The sequence below is a fragment of the Drosophila innubila genome (genome assembly GCF_004354385.1).
Source record: "Drosophila innubila isolate TH190305 chromosome 2L unlocalized genomic scaffold, UK_Dinn_1.0 4_B_2L, whole genome shotgun sequence".
Taxonomy (NCBI): domain Eukaryota; kingdom Metazoa; phylum Arthropoda; class Insecta; order Diptera; family Drosophilidae; genus Drosophila; species Drosophila innubila.
Genome location: NW_022995372.1, coordinates 27577297 through 27601709, shown reverse-complemented (window position 1 = coordinate 27601709; position 24413 = coordinate 27577297). Strand labels below are relative to the sequence as shown.

General features: G+C 34.3%; 2 protein-coding genes across 2 annotated transcripts; one reads left to right on the top strand and one right to left on the bottom strand.

Moving 5' to 3' along the window:
• The first annotated feature begins 1792 nt into the window (after positions 1-1792).
• Positions 1793-22886, top strand: LOC117780874. Its single transcript, XM_034617553.1, has 3 exons — positions 1793-1809; positions 21531-21710; positions 21771-22886. Exons 2-3 carry the CDS (start codon positions 21675-21677, stop codon positions 22809-22811), a joined length of 1077 nt encoding a protein of 358 aa, XP_034473444.1. The 5' UTR covers positions 1793-1809; positions 21531-21674; the 3' UTR covers positions 22812-22886.
• On the bottom strand, positions 3023-10441 carry LOC117781290 (brain-specific homeobox protein). Its single transcript, XM_034618041.1, has 4 exons — positions 9960-10441; positions 3937-4211; positions 3516-3818; positions 3023-3338 (listed from the first exon to the last, which is right to left on the bottom strand). Exons 1-4 carry the CDS (start codon positions 10439-10441, stop codon positions 3070-3072), a joined length of 1329 nt encoding a protein of 442 aa, XP_034473932.1. The 3' UTR covers positions 3023-3069.
• Positions 22887-24413: the final 1527 nt, after the last annotated feature.

Here is a 24413-nt window from a genome sequence, read left to right as displayed (position 1 = left end):
AGTGGACCGATTTATTTCAACTTTAGTCAGAATATATATAACCAAGTTAAATACAGATCACACAAAAAAGCATTTACACGAGGTAAAAGTCTAGTGACGAAAGCATATTCCAACCCCATAATTTCTGATATCCAACTTTGTGACGAACAGATAAAGTTTAATAAAAAATTTTTAAATAAAAATATAAAATTAAAAAAACCAACACGAAAATTAGCATCTGAGCACTTAAGAAAAATAGATAAAAGGGAAGCCTAACAGCCCTCAAACTTACATTTTTAAAGATATATAGCACATATCTGTAGTGGGGCTTTAAATTTAGCGGGACTTAGCGTTTTCCCGTTAAACTAGCGAGTTTCTCTAAGAGTCGTAGAACAAACATTTCTAGATTTTCGAAGAGGAATAAATTCCATCATTACATCTAAGGTGTTTTAGCGCTTTGATGCAAACAGACAAACAAACACACAAACAAACTGACTTTTCATTTCATTTTGAGAAGTCCACTAAAAATTTCAAATTTAATTATCAGTTCAAAAGTTGTCGCATTCGGGTGATCAAATTTTTAAAAAATAAAAAATATTAACAAAAAGCTAAAACGGCCCCATTATGACGCAGGTGGGTTAGAAAAAGTTTTAGTATGCCATTTTGTAATTTAGGACTAAACCTTTCGATCGGTATATAACTCGATCTGATCGGACATACATAGAAAATTCTCCAAATTAGCTGCATATATATTAGTCGCCTTTCGCACCCTTCGTGCTGCTTTCGTCACTAGCGCGAACTGCCGTCCGCAGTGATTGTAATAGTTTGGTTATGATATCTCATAAAACAAAGCTGTCCTATGACAGCTTTATAATATGGGGGTGCGATTGGAACCAACTTTGGTCAGGATATATAAAACCAAGTTAGATACATATTGTATCAGTTTGGTTATGATATCTCAAAAACAAAAAAGGTTTTTGATTCTAAGATTTGATTTTCGCTCGTTCGGTCCTATGACAGCTATATGATATAGTGGTCCGATTTGAAACAACTTCGGTAAGGATGTATAAGACTAATTTAAATGCATATTCCATAAGTTACGTTATGATATCTCATAAAACAAAAAAGTTGTTCATACTAAGACTTGATTTTCGCCCGATCGGTCCTATGACAGCTTTATGATATAGCGGTCCGATTTGAACCAACTTCGGTAAGGATGTATAAGACTAACTTAAATACATGGTCTATAAGTTTGGATACGATATATCATAAAACAAAAAAAGTTTTTCATACTAAAACTTGATTTTCAACCGATTATTCCTATGGGCGCTTTATAATATAGTGGTCCAATCGATAAAAGAAACAAGTTTGATCTGCCTGCAATATAGAGGAATCTACATACCAAGTTTGGTGTTACAAGCTTTCAAATTGCTCTTGTAATTTGGATATGAAATTCTCTATGTCGGTTTTTAGGCGGTACTCCCCCTTTACCGCCAAAGTCTGAAACAAACTTGATCTGCTTGCAATATAGCGGAACTTTCATACCAACTTTGGTGTCTCCAGCTCTTATAGTCTCTGAGATCTAGATGTTCATACAGACGGACGGACAGACAGACGGACAGACGGATATTGCTATATCGACTTGGCTTTTGATGCTGATCAAGAATATATATACTTTATAGGGTCTGCCTACTTCTGCCTGTTACGCACATATTCCTTAAAACAAACTCAAGTTCGGGTACTTCATTTTAGGTACGGGGACTAAAAAAGCTTTCTGTCTTCAAGCTTGTGGAGGGATAATATATTTTTGTAGTTTTTGGAGGCGGAAAGGTAAGTGACAAATTTTTAAAAGTTCTGTGAAACCCATGGGGCTCATAGTAACAAACAAATTTCTCAAACAATTTTTTTTTTATTTTAATTTATACTTATCATGCTATGATGCAGCAAAGGATTTACATATTTATATTTCCGAATAGAAGACTGGGTTCTTCGAATTTAATCGAAATTTCCTTAACAAAAAGCATATGATCAACTGAAGGAGGTATCAATAGGTATCCAGGAAATGGCAGCGGCATCCTTAATGCCTCAAATCAATTGAAAGCATGCAACCACTTTGTGTTGCGACTTGCAACAAAGTGTTTCACTAAATGGCTTGCTAATAACCCGCAATTATTTTGCCATTGTTAAGGGGCACTTCAGGACTTCACCCTCATCTTCACCATGCTTCCTTTGCTGCATGCGCAGGGCTTGAGAGTGGGCGTGGTGCTGCCTTTTCAACCCTATACAAAAAAGTCGCAGTTTAACCTGATTATAGGCAACTTTTTGTTGGTCCTCAATTGGATTTGATTGCCCAGCGGACTCGCCCACAGGAACTCAATGAAGGGAAAATGGAAAATATTTAAGAACCGTTCATTTTGCACATGACTTTTTATTGAAAAGCAGTAATTCTAAGTTTGCTAACACATCAAGACATATAGATACTGTTAGAGAAAGAGAGTGAGAGAGAGAGAGGGGAAGAATTGGAAGTACTTGAATACGAATCAATAAGTTTTAAATGTTTAATAGATAATAGATTTCTTAAGTATAACTGTGACTAGATTGACGCTCCATCGTGATCTAATTACGATCAATATTTACAGTAAAATTATTTGTAAAGATATATAATAGAACGCAGAAATTTAATAAATAAAAAAGGTAAAGTAAATAGCATCTTTTGAAACTTTGTGTAATATTATAGCGAATTAGATTATTATTATCATTATAGTTATTTTTTTTGTTACAGCTCGGGCTTAACATCAATAATATTCACAAACTGAATAATACCGAACGAAAATACCAGAAATGTGCAGAAAAATATATACGATTCAATAAAGAACGAGCTTGTGGTAAATTCATATGGCCTTGGATTTATACATCGTAACATTTCCATTAATATGTATAAATCTAGATACCAAAATATACAAAATAATACGGCCATGATCGAAAATTTTGGGTATATTAAACAACTCCCTATATGTAAATTAGGCATATTTATATCATTTAGATGTCTGAATATGGTCAACTTATTGACAATCTAGAGCTAGCTGTGACCTATGTAAGTTGATATAATTTGGTATCTCCCACAATGTCCACATCGCTGGAGTTATCGTCATCCTCACTGTCGGCCTCCAAATCAGAGTAGTCATCCGTTGAGTAGCCATGTTGCAGGAAGCACATTTTCAGCTGCTGCTGTTGGGTGGTTGAAGGTTGTGACCCACCCATTGCCAGCTTGGATTGCTTGGAGTCTGTGGAGCCAGATCCGTTGGAGGCTTCATTTTGATGCTTGCCACTGTGCTCTGTGCGTGAGAAGTCAACGGGCTCTGGGGAAGGGGGAGACAGGGCACAAATTTGAGAAATTTTTCAGCTAATTTGATTTGTGAAAACTTTAAGAAAGCTTTCGTCAGTCAGAAAGGCAACGGGCCAAGGGCCAAAAAGGCTTGCGGCTAATTGGCCAAAAGCATGAAAGTTCTACAAAGAAAGTTGTCTTGCCCACTTACCATTGGCATTGTCGCGTCGTCGCAGCTGCTTCTTGTGCTTCATGCGACGGTTCTGGAACCACGTCTTGACCTGTGTCTCACTCAGTCCTAACGCCGTCGCCAGTTCCACTCGCTCCGGTGTCGATAGATATCGCTGCGCCTCGAAACGTTTCTCCAGACCCGACAGCTGCGGGTCACTGAACACAGTGCGTGCCTTGCGCCGTCGGCAATGACGTAATGCATTCACACCCATGCCAAGACCCAGCGCCAGCTCCGGCACACAGCCAGGCGCCCCAAAGAAAGGCGCTCCTCCGAACAAGCTGGCTGCAAAGTTAGCGTCACATTAATTGCATTATACTGAGTAGTTGTTTTATAATTGTCTTCGGCACCCAAAAAACTTTTGGTGTTGCTAATGGCCATTGACACGGACCCTAGGACATACCTTGGGACAAAAAGTAGGGATCCACCGACTTGTATGTGCCCGACGATGGCGACAGATATCCCAGTGTCATTTGCAGGAAGCCGTGATCACTATAGCCTGCACTAGGGTACAGAACTCCACTTGGTCCACTTCCTGTAGGTGCTGGCGGCGGTGGCGGCGGTGGTGGGGCTGGAGGTGCGGCAGGTCCAGACGTCATTTGTGATAAATTCGATTCTGAGTTTGGTCCAGAAGACGGATGCCCATAATGTGAGGCGGCAGCACGTTGTTGATGGGCACTGTAAATAAGGTTATATTACCTAATATTATTAATACTCTCTTAGCATTTTAGGAATCAAGAAATAACTTCCTTCTCTCCCATTCAATCAATCAATACCTTAAGAATTTAAGCGCATTATTTCATTGATTAAACCAGGGTATCCAACCGAAACAAATAACAATTTCGGTTTCGGTTCCGTAACGTCCCGAAACAATTAATTATTTACAATAGGCTCTTTTTAAGAAAGTGTGCCGAAAGCGTACCGGTACAAATGTTTTGGTTATGGTTCCGGTAGGTGCAAAATACTGCAGAACGTCTGTAGACGGTCCTTTCGGTTTGAGCGGAAAAAAACATCGCTTGCATCAAAAGGAAATCACGCACGCAACTTTTGCTATTTTTTGCTTCTAAAGTGTTTTTTTTAGTTGGTAATCTCTTATAAGACCATAATAATATGCAATTTACTTAAATTTAAGTGTCTATTATAAAATATATCATATATATGTAATATGTGAAAAATCCTTATTTACAGGTATTTTTTTTAAGTTAGATGTCTTAAAATATATTTATTTTTGTAATAGTAGTCCCAAAAAGAATTTTGAGAGACTGATTTGTATAAATTGAGCATTTACTTCTACCAAAATATTGACTATATGCTATTTTCCTTTTCATCCAACCAAATTGGAAAATGATTTCATTAGCATATCTTTATCTGATGTCACGAAATTAAAGAAAAGTCACTCGTCATATAGTAGAATAGCTTTCTTAATGTTTTTGCTCTTCGTCTTTGGACTGTAACTGCCCATAAGGCCATTCATCAAAGGGACTCCTTAAAATGGGATTATTGTATTCCTCATTTAATTGGAGGCAACTGATTTCTATATATAGCTTCTGCATCCTACCATAGTGCAGTGCTTTTGCTCTGAGTGTACGAGCGGCTTAAATCTTGAAGAAATCCAATTTTCCAATTTTCCATTTCGGAATAGTCTGGGTTTCTAGATTGTGTTGTTGTCGACAACAAAATCGGAGTCCCATCACTATTAAAACTGCTAAACTTATGATCGCTTCTACAGAATCTACCAACTCAAGCAATTGTTCTTTTAAAATTGCTTATAAATTAATATATTTTATAAATAATAGACACTTAAATTTAAGAAAATTGCATGTTAATAGTTATATTTGTGATTATCAACTCGACAAGACCGTCTACAAATGGTCTTCGCTTTTTAACAACACTTCAATTTGAATTTTTGTATTTATTTTTTTACAAAACATAAGAGAATAATATTACCTACTAGCAGTCTAATTCACAAATCGATGGACTTAGTCAATATATATATATTTTTTTTTTTTGCGATTGAAACTGCATTTATTTGGTTATAATTAAATTTTTTTTACAATTTTAATGTTTAACAGAATTCTGTAAAAAAAACCGTTCATTGGAAAATAATCACGTGAATTTAAAAACGTCAGAAAATCAATTCTTAACTCAAAATAAATAAACTCGAAAAGAAAAATTTATTAGTTTCCATTTATAATAAAAAAACGGAAGACCGTCTACAGACGGTCTTACCCGTTAGAGGGTTCATATTTTAGATTAAAATGCGATTTTATGTGTTTAACATATTTTTTTTGTTATAACTTTTTCCTAGTTGAACTCGCCCTACTGTGATCTTTCCTGCTAGCTTAATATACATAATTACTTGAAAGAAAATTCATTACTTAGAATTAAAAGTTTTGTAAAATATTGACTTTATATAATTATACATTTATAATTTAAGAGCATTTTCTAAATCTTCAAACAAAATACAACACTATTAAAGCTCGAGTTCTTAATCCAAATATGCATGGGTGCCACAAAAATCAAAACTAGCCCAAAATCTATAAAAAATGTATGGAGTTTTTTTCACCGTTGGTTTCGATTTCTGTGGCACCCCTGATTGAGTGGAGTTTTATATCGAAATGTAAAATCGAAAATCTATAAAATATAAATAAATAAAAAAAAATGGTTGTTCAATAAAAAATTAAGTACTGAAAATAATTCTGCAATATAACAACAATGAACAAAATCCAGTGAGTCAGAAAAATGTCGAGTTAAAGTACTTTAAAATCAATTACGCAATAGTCGAGTTTTCGACATTTTCTCTAACGCAAAAGCAATTGATTTCAGTAGCTTAAAATGCTATAATTTTTTCTTTGTTTAAAAATGTGAAACTTATTAAAGAAGCGGTGGTCAACTAACGGGACGACGAGCTGAGTCGAAATAAAAATTTCCTTCTTCGCGTCTGATTCTATGCAATCTAGTTTTTATTCATGTTATTTAAAAAATAAGTAAAAGGGTATAATGTGTTCGTTGAAATGTATGTAACAGTGAGAAGGAAGCATCTCAGACTCTATAAAGTATATGTATTCTTGATCAGCATCAACAGCCGAGTCGATATAGCCATGTCCGTCTGTGTGAGCGCCTAGATCTCCGAGAATATTAGAGATAGAGCAACCAAATTTGACACACAGACTTCAATGACGTTGGAGCAGGTCAAGTATGTTTTACATTTTTGCCAAGCCCCCTTCCGTCCTCGAAAACCGCGAAAGACCGCCGCACCTACAGTTTTTCAAATAACATGTTTTTTGTGGTCACTTATCGTTATCTATTATGATTATCTATTATCCCACTTAATCGCTGCAAGATCGGTCAATTACAGTAATGGCTAATTAAGGGTTTTAATAATTAAAGCAATACAAGCTTCTAAAAGTATGTACCAGATATTCCTATAATTGGGGTCTCGACTAAAGCCATTCCGACTAGTTTTAAATAGGACTTCTCTATAATGACCTATATAAATATATATAACAATAAACAAGAATGGGTACTACATTTCTTTCTTGTTGCTTGTAGAGATAGTTATGTGAAAATATATCGACAAATCTACAGCTCGATCTTCGCGGATGCAATTTTAAACTACTTTAACTAACTAGATTTTTTTTGACAATCACTCAAGTGAATAAAATAGATTTTCCTGAGAAATCCACAACACATTGGAGATTTCCAATCGAAGTTGATTTGAAGAATTAAGTTCCGTCGATCAATTTTTAATGCACGACCAAAAAAAATGACCCTCAATCGGAACTTTTCTAAATGAATTAACTTTGTAATTTACGAGCTTAGCAACCGCTTGAGTAAAAATCACGCCGGAGTCGAATTTTACCTTCATTATAATTCTATTTTATATACTAAAGTATACAAATTTAAAAGTTGAAATTGTCATCGAATCGATATAAAATTTTTAATAAACGGACGTATGGATTTTATGGATTTTTTTCTTCGATTTTTACATTTTGATTTTAATCTCGGTTTAAAGTAGCAGGAAGAAGAAGAATATAAAGAATTTATATTCTTGATCAGCAGCAACAGCCGTCTATCTGAGTGCACGTTCTATTTAATGGTTAGCGTTCTTGTTTATTTGTATATTATATTCTTCTTAGTCGCATCAAGATCGGATAAATACATATTACGAAAATTATGGGTTTTAAGTATCACTGCAGATACTTTGTTTAACAACTAGAGTTCTTCATCGTAGATCAATTGAAGGATTTAGTTCAGTAGTTCAATTTTCGATGAACGCACTAATCTTTCATATACTTCGTTCGTTCAGTGAATAGATCCCATATAGTTCCTTCAGTGAATAGATTTCAACTGAGTTTGTTTGAGGAACGCTTACCATGGCATTGAAATTGATTTCAGGAAGTTTATATTTGTTTATAACAAATTACCATATGAAACAGAATTTCATTTAGGCTTTAATTTTTATATCTGTTATCAAACAATTTACTAATTTTTTATAAAATTATGAATTTAATATTTATTTTATGAAAAAAAAAAAAATCTAAAATCTAAAACCATAATTAATATATATTATTAACAGTGTGTCTCTAGCGAGAGTAATGGGATTCGAATCAACCAAGGAAATTTATTGGGATCTATTTACTAAACTAAATGACCTACAATCAGGGATTTAGCTCGTTAGTTCACTTTAGGGATTAGTTCAATAGATCTTAGTCCGAACGATTCGATACAACTCTACTGCGGACAGCAGTTCGCGCTAGTGACGAAAGCAGCACGAAGGGTGCGAAAGGCGACTGAAATATATGCAGCTAATTTTGAAAATTTGCTATGACTGTCCGATCAGATCGAGTTATATACCGATCGAAAGGTCTAGTCCTAACTTACAAAATGGCATACATTTTCTAACTCACCTGGGTCGTGAGATAAGGGGGTGTTAGTGGGCGGGGCAAAATTTAAATGATTGCAGCAAATGGGGCGGTTATTAAAAATACGAGTCGATTAATACCTCGTTCATCCAGATCCGATAGCTGGACTTTTTAAAAAAAACCGCTAGCTTAGCGGGAAAACGGTATTTCTAAACTATACAAGCTACAGATATGTTCTATATATCTTTGAAAAGGTGTGTTCAAGGGCGCTTGTGTAGCTTAAACCTCCACACGAGGTAAAAGTCTAGTGACGAAAGCAATTTCTAGCCCCAAAATTTCTGATATCCAATTTTGTGACGAACAAAATTCAGTTTAATACAAAAATTTTATTTAAAAATATAAATTAATAAAATAATTAGCAAAAACTAATTTTTATGTACAAAGAAGCTTACCCTTTTTGCGCACAGTGCATAGTGCCAATTTTAAAAAAAATTTTTTTTATTAAGTTATAGTTTTATTTAAAATTTTTATATTAAACTGAATTTTGTAATAATTTACTTCACAAATTTTAAATTAATTGATTGAATCTTTCACATTTCAGAAACACCGAAATTTCGTTTGATTGTTTCTAAAATAACTGTGTTGAAAAGCTTTAGAGATATTTGGAGCCCACATATATATATATAGGCATTTCCACAACTTTGTTAAAAGGTATAAGGAAAAATATGTGATGACGCTGAGGTACAAAAATTAAAGTTGGTTTTGAATTGGAATTGAAAAACGCAAAACTGTAATGTAAGTTAGTTTTAGAGGCTTTTGAATTTGAAAAGCTTTTGTCGATTTTTTTTGGAATTAAAATTACAAGTACGTTACATAAATTTCTCGATGATTTTAAATATAATTTAATAAGTATGCATAAGGTTATATACTTATGTATATTCTCTTTTTCGAAATTGTATATCAAAATTGAAGTGTTTTCTTGGGTTTTTTTTATATTTATTTTTTATGCCGGAAAAGGGATTTCGTCATATATACGTTATAATAGATAAACTCCAGTTTGGAACTAAAATTTTAAGAAAACCGGCATAATAATGGGATAATTCAATTTACTCAAATGTCTGTGCCCATTATAGTGAGTAAATTCATGTGTGAATTGCTTAAATAAGCAACTTGAAAGTGTTTTTAGAAAAAAATTTTAAAAAAATTGTAGTTTTTGGTTAAATTCATATACATACAGATAGTAATTAATTGATTTGAGCAAAGCAATGCACGCAAATATTTATATCTTAAGTCTCGTATAAAGTTAATATGAATATTTTATCTTATTAAACTTGTTTTAAAGACCTTAAGCAGTTGAAATTATATTAAAAAAGTAAAATAATTTTTGGTTTCTAAATAAGTTGGTTAATGTTATTTTTAAAGCAGTTACTTGAAATGAAATTGAATCAAACTAAAATTAAAATTGACGAGATAAGTGATAAGATAAGATTGCAATTTGAGTAATATGCTAATTTAGATTGATTCTTAATATCAAGCGATAATTGTATTTTGATTTAAGTACCGTTGGCTGTGCAAGGACTTTACATAATCCTCGCTGGCATACGCCGACGTTGAATGGCTGGGACTGATTGCTGGTCGATTGGACACCGTCGCAGATGTGGCACTTGGATATTTATTATTATCATATGCACTGGCACTTGATGTCGAGATGGAATTGTTATTGGCATTTGTATTGGAACTGCCACTACTTCTGGCACTTTTCACTGTATATTTGTTGAACTTTTGATTGTTGTTGCTACTGTTATTGTTGTTGTTTTTGTTATGGCTGTTGTTGTTGCTGGCTGTATTTAAATTTTGAAATAATATATGCTCAATGGAAAATGGCGTTTTTGTGGCTAACATTGTGGTCGTTGTGGCGGGGCTTTTACTATTGGCAACAGTCGCTGCTGCCGCTGCTGATGCTGATGCTGATGTTGTTACTGGGCTGGCGTCGGCTCGGGCGTTGGCGTTAGCGCTGGCACTGTTCTCATTAAGCGCTGACATGTCCTGCTTTGGTAGATGTTCTGGTATTGCCGTCGCGCTTATGTTGTTTACTCGTTGACGGTCGCGTTGAGTTTGCAGCAATCACCGCACATCAACCAGCAAATCGCTCTAAACGAGCAACGACAAGCCCAGGCCCTGAGCTGAGCTGAAAGGGGCAACATCATGCCAGACTTGCAACACACGACACACAACTCACCCCCAAAGTTGCCAATGCAGTTGTTGCGGTGCTCATGCTGTCGCTTAGAGGCGCCCAAAAAGTCAACATATACATATTATATATGTGTATTTGTATGTGTGTATAAAAACACACCCCCATTTGCATGTATAGCATATGGTTGTCTCCCTCGCACTACGTCAACTACTCTACCACGCAAGTAGTCAGCTCAAACGACAATGCAATTTAGCCATTTGCAGCGCTTGATTTCTAGCCATAATGCTGGCATTTTACCTATTTATCAGATACACAGATGCATATGTATATATATTTTTATATGTATCCCAATATATATAGATATTCATTCTGATTTAACTGGGTTATCTTTGCTCAATTGGTCCTTGCTAACCGCAAATATATAAATTGCCAACAGTTGCAACCGTTTTCGCTGTCGCTGCCGTTTGCTTCTGCTGCTGCCGCTGTCGACTGCGACGCTACGCTGACTTTGGCGGTTTGCAGTCGCCATTTTGCCCATAATTAACGTGTCATGGCCGCCATTGTGTTGTTGACTTGATGTGCATGCATTAAATTCATTAAATGCCACAATTATTATAATTAATTTATTGATTGATGGCGGAGCTACCAGACTCTCTGTCTCGGTGACTGTCTGCTTGTCTGCCTGGCTGGCTTATGCGGCGTATGCGTAATATTATGTCGAGGCATTGACAGTTAGCTGCTGCTGCTGCTAAAGGCGCTATTCACATGCTTGTACAACTGTACCTCATCAACGACTTGCGCCTAATGAAGCCTCATTTTGTCCCCTTCCTCTTCACCTACTCCTACCCCACCCCTCAGTCCATATCTCCTCTGGTAGACTAAGCTGAGGCAATTAGGCACAAAATACTTGTCAGTAATTCAATCACTTGGCATAGCCATACACGACCCATCCGAAAATAAAAGTCCACCAAAAACAGCAGCTAACGGACTCGTCACCAGAGGGTGTGTCTTTCGCCTTTGCGCAGCCAATCATAAGGCTTTGCGCTTTGGGGTTGCCAGACCAACAACTGTTTGTCCTTGTCCTGTGCGCAGCGTCAAGCAATATGTATGGCTAGGGGTAGGAGAAGCTTTTCTGAGTGTATGTGTATGTGTGTGTGTGAAAAACAATAACGACAGCAACGAGCAGTCTGTATGTGTGTTTATGTCATGGATGCGACCAAAAAGCAAGACAAATTTGCTCGTTTTATTAATAAAATAAGTCACGCAAAGTAAGTCGAACATCATTATTAGGTTAAAGCCCTAAAGCGGGCACATTAGATGTATATACATATGTATGAATATAGAGAACGCTATCTATACAGAGCAGCGTAACTCTACAGGCAATTACACTGACGTCAAACAGGCGATACAATTACAATTTTTAATATATGAATTGCTTTCTTACAGATTTTCGAGTTCTTGTTATTGTGTTTAAAACAGGGTATTAAGTCGAATCGAATATCGGTTTAAGTTAGTGTTTCGGCAAGTTTGTATTTTGGTTTTGGGTTCTCAGTCAATCAAAATCTCTTATCGGTTACTAATTTTTGTATACTGATAAAAAAAATTTTCTAAAATCAAGATTTTGGTCTAAGAAATAAGATTTTTGGTCTAAAAAATGCGTCGAGAACATGAAAATCTTAAATTAAGGGAACATGTCTTGTTTTTTCAAATAAGACCAAACTCTTATTTTAAGAGTAAATGTTCTTAAAATTAAAAAATAAAAATGATTTTTTATATTTATGTTTTTTTTTTTTTATTTTGATTTATATACTCATTTAATTCGGTCTTAGTAATTTTATAAATGTTAATTTAATTTGTTACTAATGGGATTCGAACCGGCGCCTACTGCTTCACAACTAAAGTAATGTCTCTATTTAGAGCGCCACGGGGCCACCAATTATTTCACATAAAATAGTACATATTTATACCTTGCTAACAATTAAAGATTTTATATCTTATATTAAGATTTTGAGATTTTTTAAATTATTAATCTTAGTTTTAGTAATTAGGTCTTAAAATAATCTTTTTTTAAGATGAATGTTCTTGATTTTAGAAATTTGGTCTATTTTTTCAGTGTACTATATTTCAGTTTCAAAATACCGATATGATTTCGGTTCACATAAAAAACGAAATGTATGGTGGAAATGTAATGTTCAAAACTTGTTTGCTTTCTAAAAAAAAAACTAGTTGATAATATGAATATTCAACTTTAAAATCAAAATTAGTTTGAAAATCGTTGATTACCAATTATCAAATGAATTTAATGATTGACTTAACCAAAACTAACCGTTATACATGAATCGGTTACTAGCTGGTTATTTCCGTTTGATTAATTTCGGATTTTCGGTTTCGGTATAAAAAACACTTGTTTCCGATAGGGTTTCAGTTACGGCTACCAATTTGAAGCGGTTAATACCGGTTAGGAGTTGCGGTTACGATTACGAATTTAATTCCTGGTTTTAAATAAAGCAATATTCATAAAGAGTAAATTTAAAATCTTTCTATAGATTTCACATTAAAATACTCTTATAATTATAAATAATTTTAATAAAAATGTTATTATAATAAATTACAATAATTTCATGCTATGTTATAAATCTGTTCCTCCTTTCTTTCCGTGAGATGCAAACTATTACATTTCAAATAAACACTTTTGAAGCTTTTCATTTACAATTGCAAACTAAATTTGTCCCAGTGTATTTATGTCATGCAATTAGTCGCTTTAGCTTAAATCTCTGTCATTCTGTTTTCATCTAAGGGCCCAGGTATGTTTTGCATTCTACCATTGAGCTCCGTAATGCAGGAGTGCGTCTTCAACGTAGTGTGCATAGTATCTGACGAAAGCTGCCTGTTGGGGGCACTTAATCAGCGCCCCGGAACTGACATCTTCAGTTCTATTGTTCTTCATTTGACATGAACGTGCGGAAGAGCGAATGTGTTAAAAATGTTTAAAGTCCATTCTAAGACAATTTCTAAAGTCCTTTTATTTTATTCCTTTTTGTTGTAATTACTATTGATTTTCGTAGTTTGAGAAGTATTTTGCGGAACTTAATTCTTAACAATGCCGCTGCACGTGTCTATCAGACGTGCTAAGCCTGATTTTTATAATAATAAAAATGTAGCATCGTATTGCATGGCAATTTGCGGTTAACTCGGGAGGGGTGCCACTTCCACGGGTCGTCTGTCTTATGGCAATTACAACATTTTGTGTCAGTTTGCATGGCAAATCCTTTTGAGATGCGAGGACGTCGCATTGTTTTCAGTCTGGTTTCGATCGGTTTTTTTTTTTTTTGCATAATTCCCTGAAATCAAAGCTGAAGTGTGTCAAAGATCAGGTTACAGTTCGTGAATGGCGTCGGCTTCTCAGATGCCTCGAATGTTGCATCCGCAATTGAGTTTGATTCTCGGTAAATTAACTTCTGAAACGAGTAATGTAAACTTTTCTCAGCTAGGGGTACTTTGTTTATTCGAGAGAAGGGTCTTGAAACAAGTGGCAACATCCTTGCTGTCAGGTCACAGGCTTCCTTCCACTTCCTTCGATCGAGAAACTAATGGGTGTTTAAGATCTAGAATCTTAAATAACTATTAGAAATTTAAGATTATAAGCAGTGTTTATTTAAATTGACACTGTCATATATGTTATATACAAATGATCTTGATAGACTTTTGTATTCATTACCCAATATACAAGATATAACAATGATAGTATAAATTATGGTTTAAAATGCCTGTACAGTATTATATAGAGCAACAAATCGCAACAATCTTAATTGTAGGCTCTCTACATAACCCGCTGAAGAGCTGGAACTTTAGTCAATTAAACGCTGGGCGGAACCTTTTGTCCGCCCTTTAACAGAGCTCAAAGTTTTAGCACGTTTCGAGGGACTTTTCAGTTTTTCGAGGGCATTGCTTATTAAATGCCTCTTGTTGTTATCCTAGGCATAGTAACCTTTTGCCCCCTCCCCAAATAATTAGAGCACTAACAAATACAATTACCAGTTGCCAGCAATTCAACATCCCCCTACCCCTTGCCATTTACCACCTTCCACCTACCCAATGTGCCCTCTCAACACACACAACACAATTGCTCTCATTGCCAACAATTGTGCCACTGTCGAGCCGAGTGCTGAGAGTCGGAGCATATCCTGTGAATAACAACTACAAAAAAAAAAGTTTCACAAACGCGTGCCACATATTAAATTACATCGAAATATGTGCACATGATGATTTTCATGAGGGGGCAGCTTGTAATTTGCTGGCATTTTCAACGATTCTATCAGCACCCGAGCCTGTTGCCAAACCCAAATCCGTTCCCAACCATTTGATATTTCGCTATTTTGATATATTAGTTTGATTTGTCAACTTTGTCTGCCTGATTTAATTTGCAGTTCGTAATTGTTATAAAATTTGATTTACTAAATGTTTTGTATTGGTATCTCAATGGTTCAAGGGGTAGTAGAAGTGTGAGGCATATTTTATATTTAAATGCGGACTACTTGGAAAAGATGAAGAGCCTAAAAGAATAATGTTTATAATAATATTATAAAAGTATTGGATTTTGGTTATTTTTTATCTGCTTACATTTTCTGAAACCCAATGAATATATTCGTAATACACCGTTTAACATTCTAGCCAGCGGTTTTACAGCTATCCATTTTTGAATTCAGAAAATCTTGGTTAATGAGAAATTATGGTTTTTAAAAGTTATCTCTACCATAGATAAATTTTAAAAGTTGTTTTTTGTTATCTTGGGTTCCATATGTAAAAAAAAATGAGTGTGTTTTATGATACTAGAAAATAAAGTCAACTTTGTTGCCTACTGTATTTAATAAATAAAATCTCCTCACATCACATATTTTAATATATATGCAATCCGGTTTTTAGTAAGCATTCGTTCGCCAAAATGAGACATAATCAAAAAAGGCAAATTATTACATTTTTTACATTTAAATTGCCAAACAGTTTAAATATATTTGGTGATTAAGATGAAAACAATCGATATTTTGGATTAAAATATATACGAAAAAATTTTCGATGACGTTACGTTACGTAGAATCATTAGCAAAATGTCATTTTAATTTTTAATCCTTTTCCGTTTCTTATACCCAGAGCCCATTAAAAATGGGCAAAAAAGGGTATAATGTGTTTGGCAGAATGCATGTAACAGGCCGTCCCCTTCTGCCTGTTACATGCAGACCCCTCAAAGTATATATATTCTTGATTATGATCTATACCCGAGTCGATTGAGCCATGTCCGTCTGTTAAATCGGTTAACTATGTCGTATAGCTGCCATAGGAACGATACATCGACGTGACATAACTTAAGTTGCTGTATGTTTTATTGAGATTTGATGAATGCATAAATTGACATACTTATATTAAATTTTTTAGTAATTAACATAAACAACTTTTATATCAGAATTGTAGTGTTTTCATTGCATTTTCACTAACTTTGTAAAGCTGAAAAGAGATTTTGTCAAATAAAAGTTTTACTACATACTCTTTATTTTGGAGGTCCATTTAAAAAAAAAACGGTCAAAAATATAGAAAAACTTAATTTATCATTTAGTGACCGTTCTGTGAAAATGCCTGTATTAAGAAATTACGTCTTATGTTTTTCAAAGATATGAGAACCACAGAACATTAGTGAAATTCACCCAACGAAAACCTGTGGCGTTTGAAAGCAAGTGATTGTCTTAGAGACCACAAGACCTAAAATCAAAATTTCTATAGCATTTAGAACTTTTTCGTCAAGGGGAAAGTGAGATCCAACGTTGTTATCTTCTCAGATTGCTCACACGCTATTGGACTTGTTTCATTGTGGAGATCGAAAGGTGTGTGGTGAAGGAAGAAAATTACTTTATAAAACAAAAACAAAATATATCTTCTAAAAAAAAACCTCTTCACGAAGTAAATGTCTAGATGACACAAAACTTCTGATATCCAACTTTGTGACGATCGATTTTCAATTTAATATCTAAATTATGAGTGTAGAAGAAACCATAAAAAAAAACATGTACACGATGTAAGAGTCTAGTGACAAAAGCATATTCCAGCTCAAAAAATTTCTGATATCCAATTTTGTGACAAAAAAATAAAGTTTAATATAAAAAGCGTAGTTCTTTTGTCAACTTGTTCATGATAAAATGGCAAATCAAACTGAACATAAATGACACTAGAGCTGCCAGATTTAGCAAAAAATGTCAGCTTTATCTCTACTCGAAAACCCAACCTCTACAAGAAACACCCTTTAAATGCAAAAAGTATATATGCTTAAAACGTTTATATTTGTGTATAATTAATTATAAGCTGCTTATACTTAAGTACATACATGTATGTGTATATCAGAGAGCTGCAATGGGTATGTTCGAGTATGATCGGTCATGTGTGCAAAAAGCTCTACCAAATCAACTCAGCGGCTCGGGCGCAACGTGTTCGATCGGGTTTCGCGCCTCTCTGTTTACGATCGAGTATCGAGCGTGAATATTTGTTTACGAACTACTCATTGAGGTTCTTTTGTCACGATACCCAAAGCCAAGTTTTGGTTTGGGTATATTTCCAGCTTGGGTATGCTTGGGTATGGGTATGCAAGCACGGGTATGGGTATGCGAACGAGTGTCGGCTTTTGGGTTTGCAATCAGGTTTGGGTATGGGTATGAGCATGGGTATCGGTTTTGGGTATCTAAATGGGTATGGGTATGAGCTTGAGTGCCTGTGTTTAACTAGTGTTCGACAGAGCGCCCAATAGCGAGCACGCGCGGTGTTTACTTTTACACTAAAATGTGTATATAAAAGAAATAGTATGTATAGTACAGGTCTAAGAAAATATAAAATTTCACTTTTTGCTTTAATAAGAATAACTTTTAGGATTAGGTAAATTAAATTTACAACTACATATAGTTTGGTTAATAATTTTAAATAAACCTTAAAGTTAACTTCTAGAAATAAGTTAATAATAGTTAGTTTCTTTCGTTTAATTTACTTAAAAAAATGCAGTCAGTAAATTCCTATTTTGACCGATTCCCCAAAATCCCAAAAATGACCTAAAAAAATGGATTTTTTTTACAGATATTGCTTTTATATCGTGTCATCCATTGATGATACAGCGTTTTCGAAAATAAAAAAAAGTCTAATTAACTCCACCCTAATGTACCAGAGAACTGCAACGGGTATGAAATGTTCGATCATTCTCGAACATTGACTCGAACTCGTTATGATTTTATCGCTTTGGTTAAGCGACAGGAGCGGACCGTTCGAGCTGAGCGCTCGGTTCGAACGCTCGGCTCGAACGCTCAGTTCGAACACATTGCCCGTTTGTGTTCATGACCGTTTGTGTTCGTTTGTTTTTGTTCAACCACGAGTATTGATCGAGCCGGCAGGCTAACTTAATTTGATGCTTACTCATTTTGTTCAAACGATCAGATTGATAATGGTACACGAACGGGTATGGGTATGCGTATGCGAACGAGTGTCGGCTTTTGGGTATGCAATATGGGTATGGGTATGAGCATGGGTATCGGTTTTGGGTATCTAAATGGGTATGGGTATAAGTATGGGTATGCGTATGGCTGTGCGCATGGTTTGGTTATGCATATACATACGCGTATGTTTATTTTTGTACCCTTGTTAGTTAGTTAGTATTAAAATTATTATTGAATGGCAAAATAAATTGTATGACAAAGAAATAATAATTGAAAATATATGAATTATTTTATGTTGAAAATATTTAAAAAAATGTGTTATTAATAATAAATATTATTTATGCACTTTAAATTTAAGTTATGCTTTAAACATTTTACTGACTGCATTTTTTAAGTTAATTAAACGAAAGACACTAATTATTATTAATTTATTTATAGAAGTTAATTGTAAGGTTTATTTAAAAATTTTGACGAAACTTAAGGTGTAATTTTTAAAAATTTTTAATTTTGTTCAGTGATGAGGCTCATTTTTGGTTGAATGGCTACGTCAACAAGCAAAATTGCCGCATTTGGAGTGAAAATAATCCACATAAGACGCTTGAGACGCCATTACATCCACAAAAACTGACTGCTTGGTATGCTCTATGGGCTGGTGGAGCCATTGGGCCATACTTTTTCCGAAATGATACTGGAGAGTCAGTTACCTTTAATGGAAACCGGTGGAGAGCCATGATAACCGACAATTTTGTTCCCGAATTGGATGCCATGAATGTGGATGAGATATCGCGCACTTGGCTATATACACTGATAAAAAAAATGTTCTAAAATCAAGATTTTGGTCTCAGAACTAAGATTTTTGGTCTAAAAAATGCGTCGAGAACATCAAATTCTTGAATTAAGAGAACACATCTTGATTTTAAGAACATTTTAAATAAGACCAAGTTCTTATTTTAAGAATAAATGTTCTTAAAATTAAAATCAAAAAATAAAATAATTGAAAATTATTTTTTTATTTTTAAATTTTGATTTATTTATATTTTATTCTGTTTTAGTAATTTTATAAATGTTATTTTAATTTGTTTTACCGCCGCCTACTGCTTTGAAGCGGCCTCTCTAACCAGAGAGCCACGGTGCCATCATTTGTTTGATACGAAATAGTACCTATTTATACTTTCCTAAAAACTTAAGATTTTTATTCTTATATGAAGATTTTAAGAATTTTTAGATTAATAATCTTAGTTTTAGTAATTTGGTCTTAAAATAATCTTATTTTAAGAACAAAATATTTAAGATGAATGTTCTTGATTTTAGAAGTTGGTCTTTTTTTTCAGTGTAGCCAGCCGCAGCGGTCACATGCCGGAAATCATATTTAAACATTAATGGCATAAAATTATCCTTTTAATAAAGCCAAATTGACTGACATTAAAACGATTTTCTTATGTTTTATTATAATTCGAAGTTGTTTACCTCTAAAATAAAGCACTCTTTTTATACAAATTTAAATACATAACATTGTCAGCGTAAGCGCTTCAGAGTGCGTGATCTGTATCGCACATTTTCTGAACAAGTCAACTCGATTACGACTCCAGAACTACTACGTTCGAATCAAACGCTCGGGTCGCACGGCCCGATCGCTGAACCAAAGTGGAAACATCATTACGAGTACGAGTCAACGTTCGAGCTTGATCGAACCTGAATTATAATAATAACACCGGAAAATATATAAATTTTTCTCTCATCCTTCGCTGCGGACGGCAGTCCGCGCTTGTGACGAAAGCAGCACGAAAGGTGCGAGAGGCGACTAGCAATATATACAGCTAGTATGGAAAATTTGCTACGACTGTCCGATCAATCGAGTTATATACCGATCGAAAGGGTAAATCCTAGCTCACAAAATAGCACACTAAAATAATTGTTAACTCACCTGGTTCACGAGATAAGGGGGTGAAGGTAGAAGGGGTAAAATTTTAGTGATTGCAGCTAATAGGGCCATGAACATTTTTTTTTTAATATTTTATCAAAAAAATAACCTTTACATGAGGTTAAAGTCTAGTGACGAAAGCCTTTTTCAGCCCCAAAATAGTTGATATCCAATTTTGTGACGAACAAAATAAAGTATAATATAAAAATTTTATAGGTTCTGCCTGTTACGCACATATTCTTTAAAACAAACTTTTACTTTTTTTAAGTACGGGGTCTAAAAAAAACATATCTTCTTTAATATATTTTCTGTTTATTAACCGATCCCGATGAAATTCGTTTATGAAATTCATCACAATTCACCATCATGTGTGCTAAGACGTAAGGCTGTAAGGCCTTACAATTGCTCTTGTTGTTAGATTTTATGTAATTTACGAGGGTGTGATCAAATTAAAAAAATAACTTAATGATGGTCAACATTCTAAGATTATTGTCCCCCAATTTGGTTGCCTTAACTCTTATAGTCTCGGAGATAAAGGTGATCAAAGTAGTGTATTTTTCTATATTATTGATTATTTTACTTTTTCGGAAATATTTGTATTTTGTTGTATTAAGAAAACCTCTCCGCTAACGTTGCTATCGTGACCATATAGTCACAGCCGAAAACAAAGAATGTAAGTCCTGAAAGTTTCATAAAAAAGATCGAAACAAAGTAGCTCAGCACTATTCGGGTTAAAATTTAGATTAATAAAATATTTTAATTAAGTAAAACATATATAAATTTTATTGTGCCCCCTTTTGAGCCTATAGCTCTTCCATTAATTCTACTTACAATTCCAAGTTTAGATAAGTGACTTCTCAGTCTACAATGCCATGTCAGTAGACCGGTGAGTATCCTGAGTCTATACTTCCCCAATGAGATTACTTGTTTGAATCTCTTTAGGTTGTAGTTGCTTAGAAGGTGTTTGGCTTGTCTGGGACCCGTGGTCTCCGCCCAATGCGACTGTGTTAGTCGTTTCTCGTCTTTACGCAGGTACTCCCGGATTAAGTGTTTCCCTATACCATAAAACGGTTCGGGGCCTATCAGGGGCTTGTCTGCTCCCATTCTGACTAGTTTGTCAGTTGCTTCATTCAATTTTAAGATAAAATCACTTAAAATAATATCACTTTCATAATCTAACCAGTTTTGGGATTAATGGTTTGCAACTGAAAAGAAAGCCACCATTACAGTAGTTTTATGCAAAAAAAAACTAGTATGCAACTAACTTGCCGATTTGAATATGTAGAAGAAATTTGAGGGGGGGCAACTTGACGTGTTGCAGACGAGAAACCGGCCACTTTTCCTGCAAATGAAGAATGTTCTACTTGAAAGTGATTGACAAACAGATACCCTGTAGCCAGCGGTATCACGCTCCAATGGACACTATACGCATTTAAATCATTCGCAGCTATAAATAGAAAAAATTATTTTAGAATTCATCAACTCGTTTTTCGATCTTAACCAAAATTATAATAAAAACCCCGCTAAAAATATACGTATTTGTATTTTGTATTCTAGCTTATAATATCAGGCATTTCAAGGTTAATGGGTATTGCAATTACATATCTGTATTCACATACAACATGAAGCTGTCCCCCAAGCAGGTATATAAGGAATACACCTTTCAATGATGTCTACAGTTCAGTTAAAGTTTTCACGAGGATGCGTCGTTTACTGCTGATACAAATTACATTATGGGTAACTACGACAATTGCAATTGTTTGGAAATATATTAAGCTAATTCACCTCCCAATGTAGAGCTTTGTGAGTGCCATACCGCAGGAGGATTTGTCGCTTATTAAGCAGGTGGAACTGCTGTGTGAGAACACGTACAAATTAATAATGCAAAACAAACTTGAATTTTGCACATATGCAGCCAAGGAAGTTGTAGATTGTAAGGCTGCGAATGAGACTGAATTGGAAAAGTGGCAACACTGGCTCGATTTGTCGAATGCTGAAAGGTTTAATATAACGGAAAATGAAATACTAAACTACGTTGATAAACTTGCGGACAGTCTTCCAAAGTCTTATGACCACTACATTCCTAAAAAGGATCTACAAGAAAGTCTTAACAGATGTACAAAGGGTGCTTTTGGAGATAAACATGTTAAATATGTACAGAGCAACAGCAAAATCTTAAAATCATTTGAGAAAGAGGCCAGTCCCATATTGCAAGAAGTGACCGATGCTACAAGACAATCTGATATAATTTTCTTTGAATCCTTCGATTATTTTGTGAAGAATGGAAGTGAAAATATCTTTATGTTTATAAGATCTAAGCTCATAAAATACGAGGACAGAGCTTTCCTGATTGAAGTAAAAAACTTGGCTCAGGAGACATATCTCGAAATGCAGCGCAGCTATATGAAGTACTTTATGATTGAAGTAGAAACAATTATATCTTGCGATGCAGTCAATGGAACAGAATTGAAGAATTTAAAGATTTTGGTCGGTTTAATTAGGGAAAAGCTAGATACTTTAACCGACGACGAGTTCAAGGATTTTTCATATTTACTTTACGTGAACTTGCCGCATAGAGAGCAAGTTTACAAAGTTTTAAACAATTGTGCTCCCGGTATTAGGGATGAATTAGAAGCAAAGATAACTATGGAAGCAAAGGAAATGATTGAAGCATTTATTGAGAATGCCACCCCCAAGATGCATCAAGTAAGCGGCGTTACAAAGCAATCGCAAAAAAATCTATTTTTAATTTTTGAACGTATTTCAAATCTCAATAATGAATTTAGCAAGCGTGAATATGCTTTTATTATTTTCAGGGGATTTATTGATTTTTTTTAAGTTAACATTTAAAATAAATTCCTTCGCATTCAATAAAGATTTGAGCAACCTTGGGGATAAGTTGCGAACGCCATCAAATAAACAACAATTCTTTTCTTTAACAAAATTACATGATAACAGATTCTCTAATTGTCGCTGTTAAAACTAGTCGGCCGGTGCTACAGTCGCGCATACTCGACTGTCGGACACCCCGTACTTACTATGGCAAAAACTAATAATGGAAAAAATTAAAAAATATTTAGTTAACTTAAACGCATATTCTATCATATTGGTTACAATGTCTCATAAACATAAAAGATTTTCATACTAAGACTAGATTTTCGCCCGATCGGTCCTATGACAGCAATATGATATATTGGTCCAATTTAAACCAACTTTGAACAGGATATATAAAACCTAGTTTTATTTATATTCTATTAGTTTGGTTATCATATCTCATAAAACAACAAAGTTCTTATACTAAGACTAAATATTCGCCCGATCGGCCCTATGACAGCTATATGATATAATGGAACGATTTGAACCAACTTCGGTAAGGATGTATAAGACTAACTTAAATGCATATATTTTAAGATTGGTTACGATATCTCATAAAACTAAAAAGTTTTTTATACTAAGACTTGATTTTCGCCCGATCGGTCCTATGACAGCTATATGATATAGTGGTCCGATTTGAACCAGCTTTGAACAGGATATATAAAACCAAGTTTTATGTATATTCTATCAGTTTGGTTACGATATCTCAAAAAAACAAAACAAGTTGTTCATACTAAGACTTGATTTTCACCCGATCCTATGACAGCTATATGATATAGTGGACCGATTTGAACCAACTTTGGACAGGATATATAAAGCCAAGTTTTATTTATATTCTATTAGTTTGGTTATCATATCTCATAAAACAACAAAGTTCTTATACTAAGACTAAATTTTCGCCCGATCGGTCCTATGACAGCTATATGATATAATGGACCGATTTGAACCAACTTCGGTAAGGATGTATAAGACTAACTTAAATGCATATATTTTAAGATTGGTTACGATATCTCATAAAACTAAAAAGTTTTTTAAACTAAGACTTGATTTTCGCCCGATCGGTCCTATGACAGCTATATGATATAGTGGTCCGATTTGAACCAGCTTTGAACAGGATATATAAAGTCAAGCTTTATTTATATTCTATTAGTTTGGTTATCATATCTCATAAAACAACAAAGTTCTTATACTAAGACTAAATTTTCGCCCGATCGGTCCTATGACAGCTATATGATATAATGGACATGATCTGCCTGCAATATAGAGGAATCTACATGTGGCTCACGAGATAAGGGGGTAAACGTGGAAGTGGCATTTTTTTTAAAAAATATTTTATCAAAAAAAACCTTTACATGAGGTAAAAGTCTAGTGACGAAAACATATTTCAGCCCCAAAATATCTAATATCCAATTATGTGATGAACAAAATAAAGTATAATTTAAAAATGTTAAATAAAAATATAAATGAATACAAAATACACACGAAAATTGGAATTTTGCACTAGCAAAAAGAGTGAGCTACCACAAACATAAAAATTTCTTTTTGCGCAGTGAAGAATGCCAATTT

Bases quoted from the DNA above. Each gene is read 5' to 3' on its own strand.
- LOC117780874 (XM_034617553.1), top strand. From the start codon at position 21,675: ATGCGTCGTTTACTGCTGATACAAATTACATTATGG. The intron at 21,711-21,770 runs GTAACTACGACA...CTCCCAATGTAG, and splicing joins TGATACAAATTACATTATGG to AGCTTTGTGAGTGCCATACC.
- LOC117781290 (XM_034618041.1), bottom strand. From the start codon at position 10,441: ATGTCAGCGCTTAATGAGAACAGTGCCAGCGCTAACGCCAACGCCCGA. The intron at 4,212-9,959 runs GTACTTAAATCA...CCTTATTTACAG, and splicing joins AAGTCCTTGCACAGCCAACG to TGCCCATCAACAACGTGCTG. The intron at 3,819-3,936 runs GTATGTCCTAGG...CTAACTTTGCAG, and splicing joins TCCCTACTTTTTGTCCCAAG to CCAGCTTGTTCGGAGGAGCG.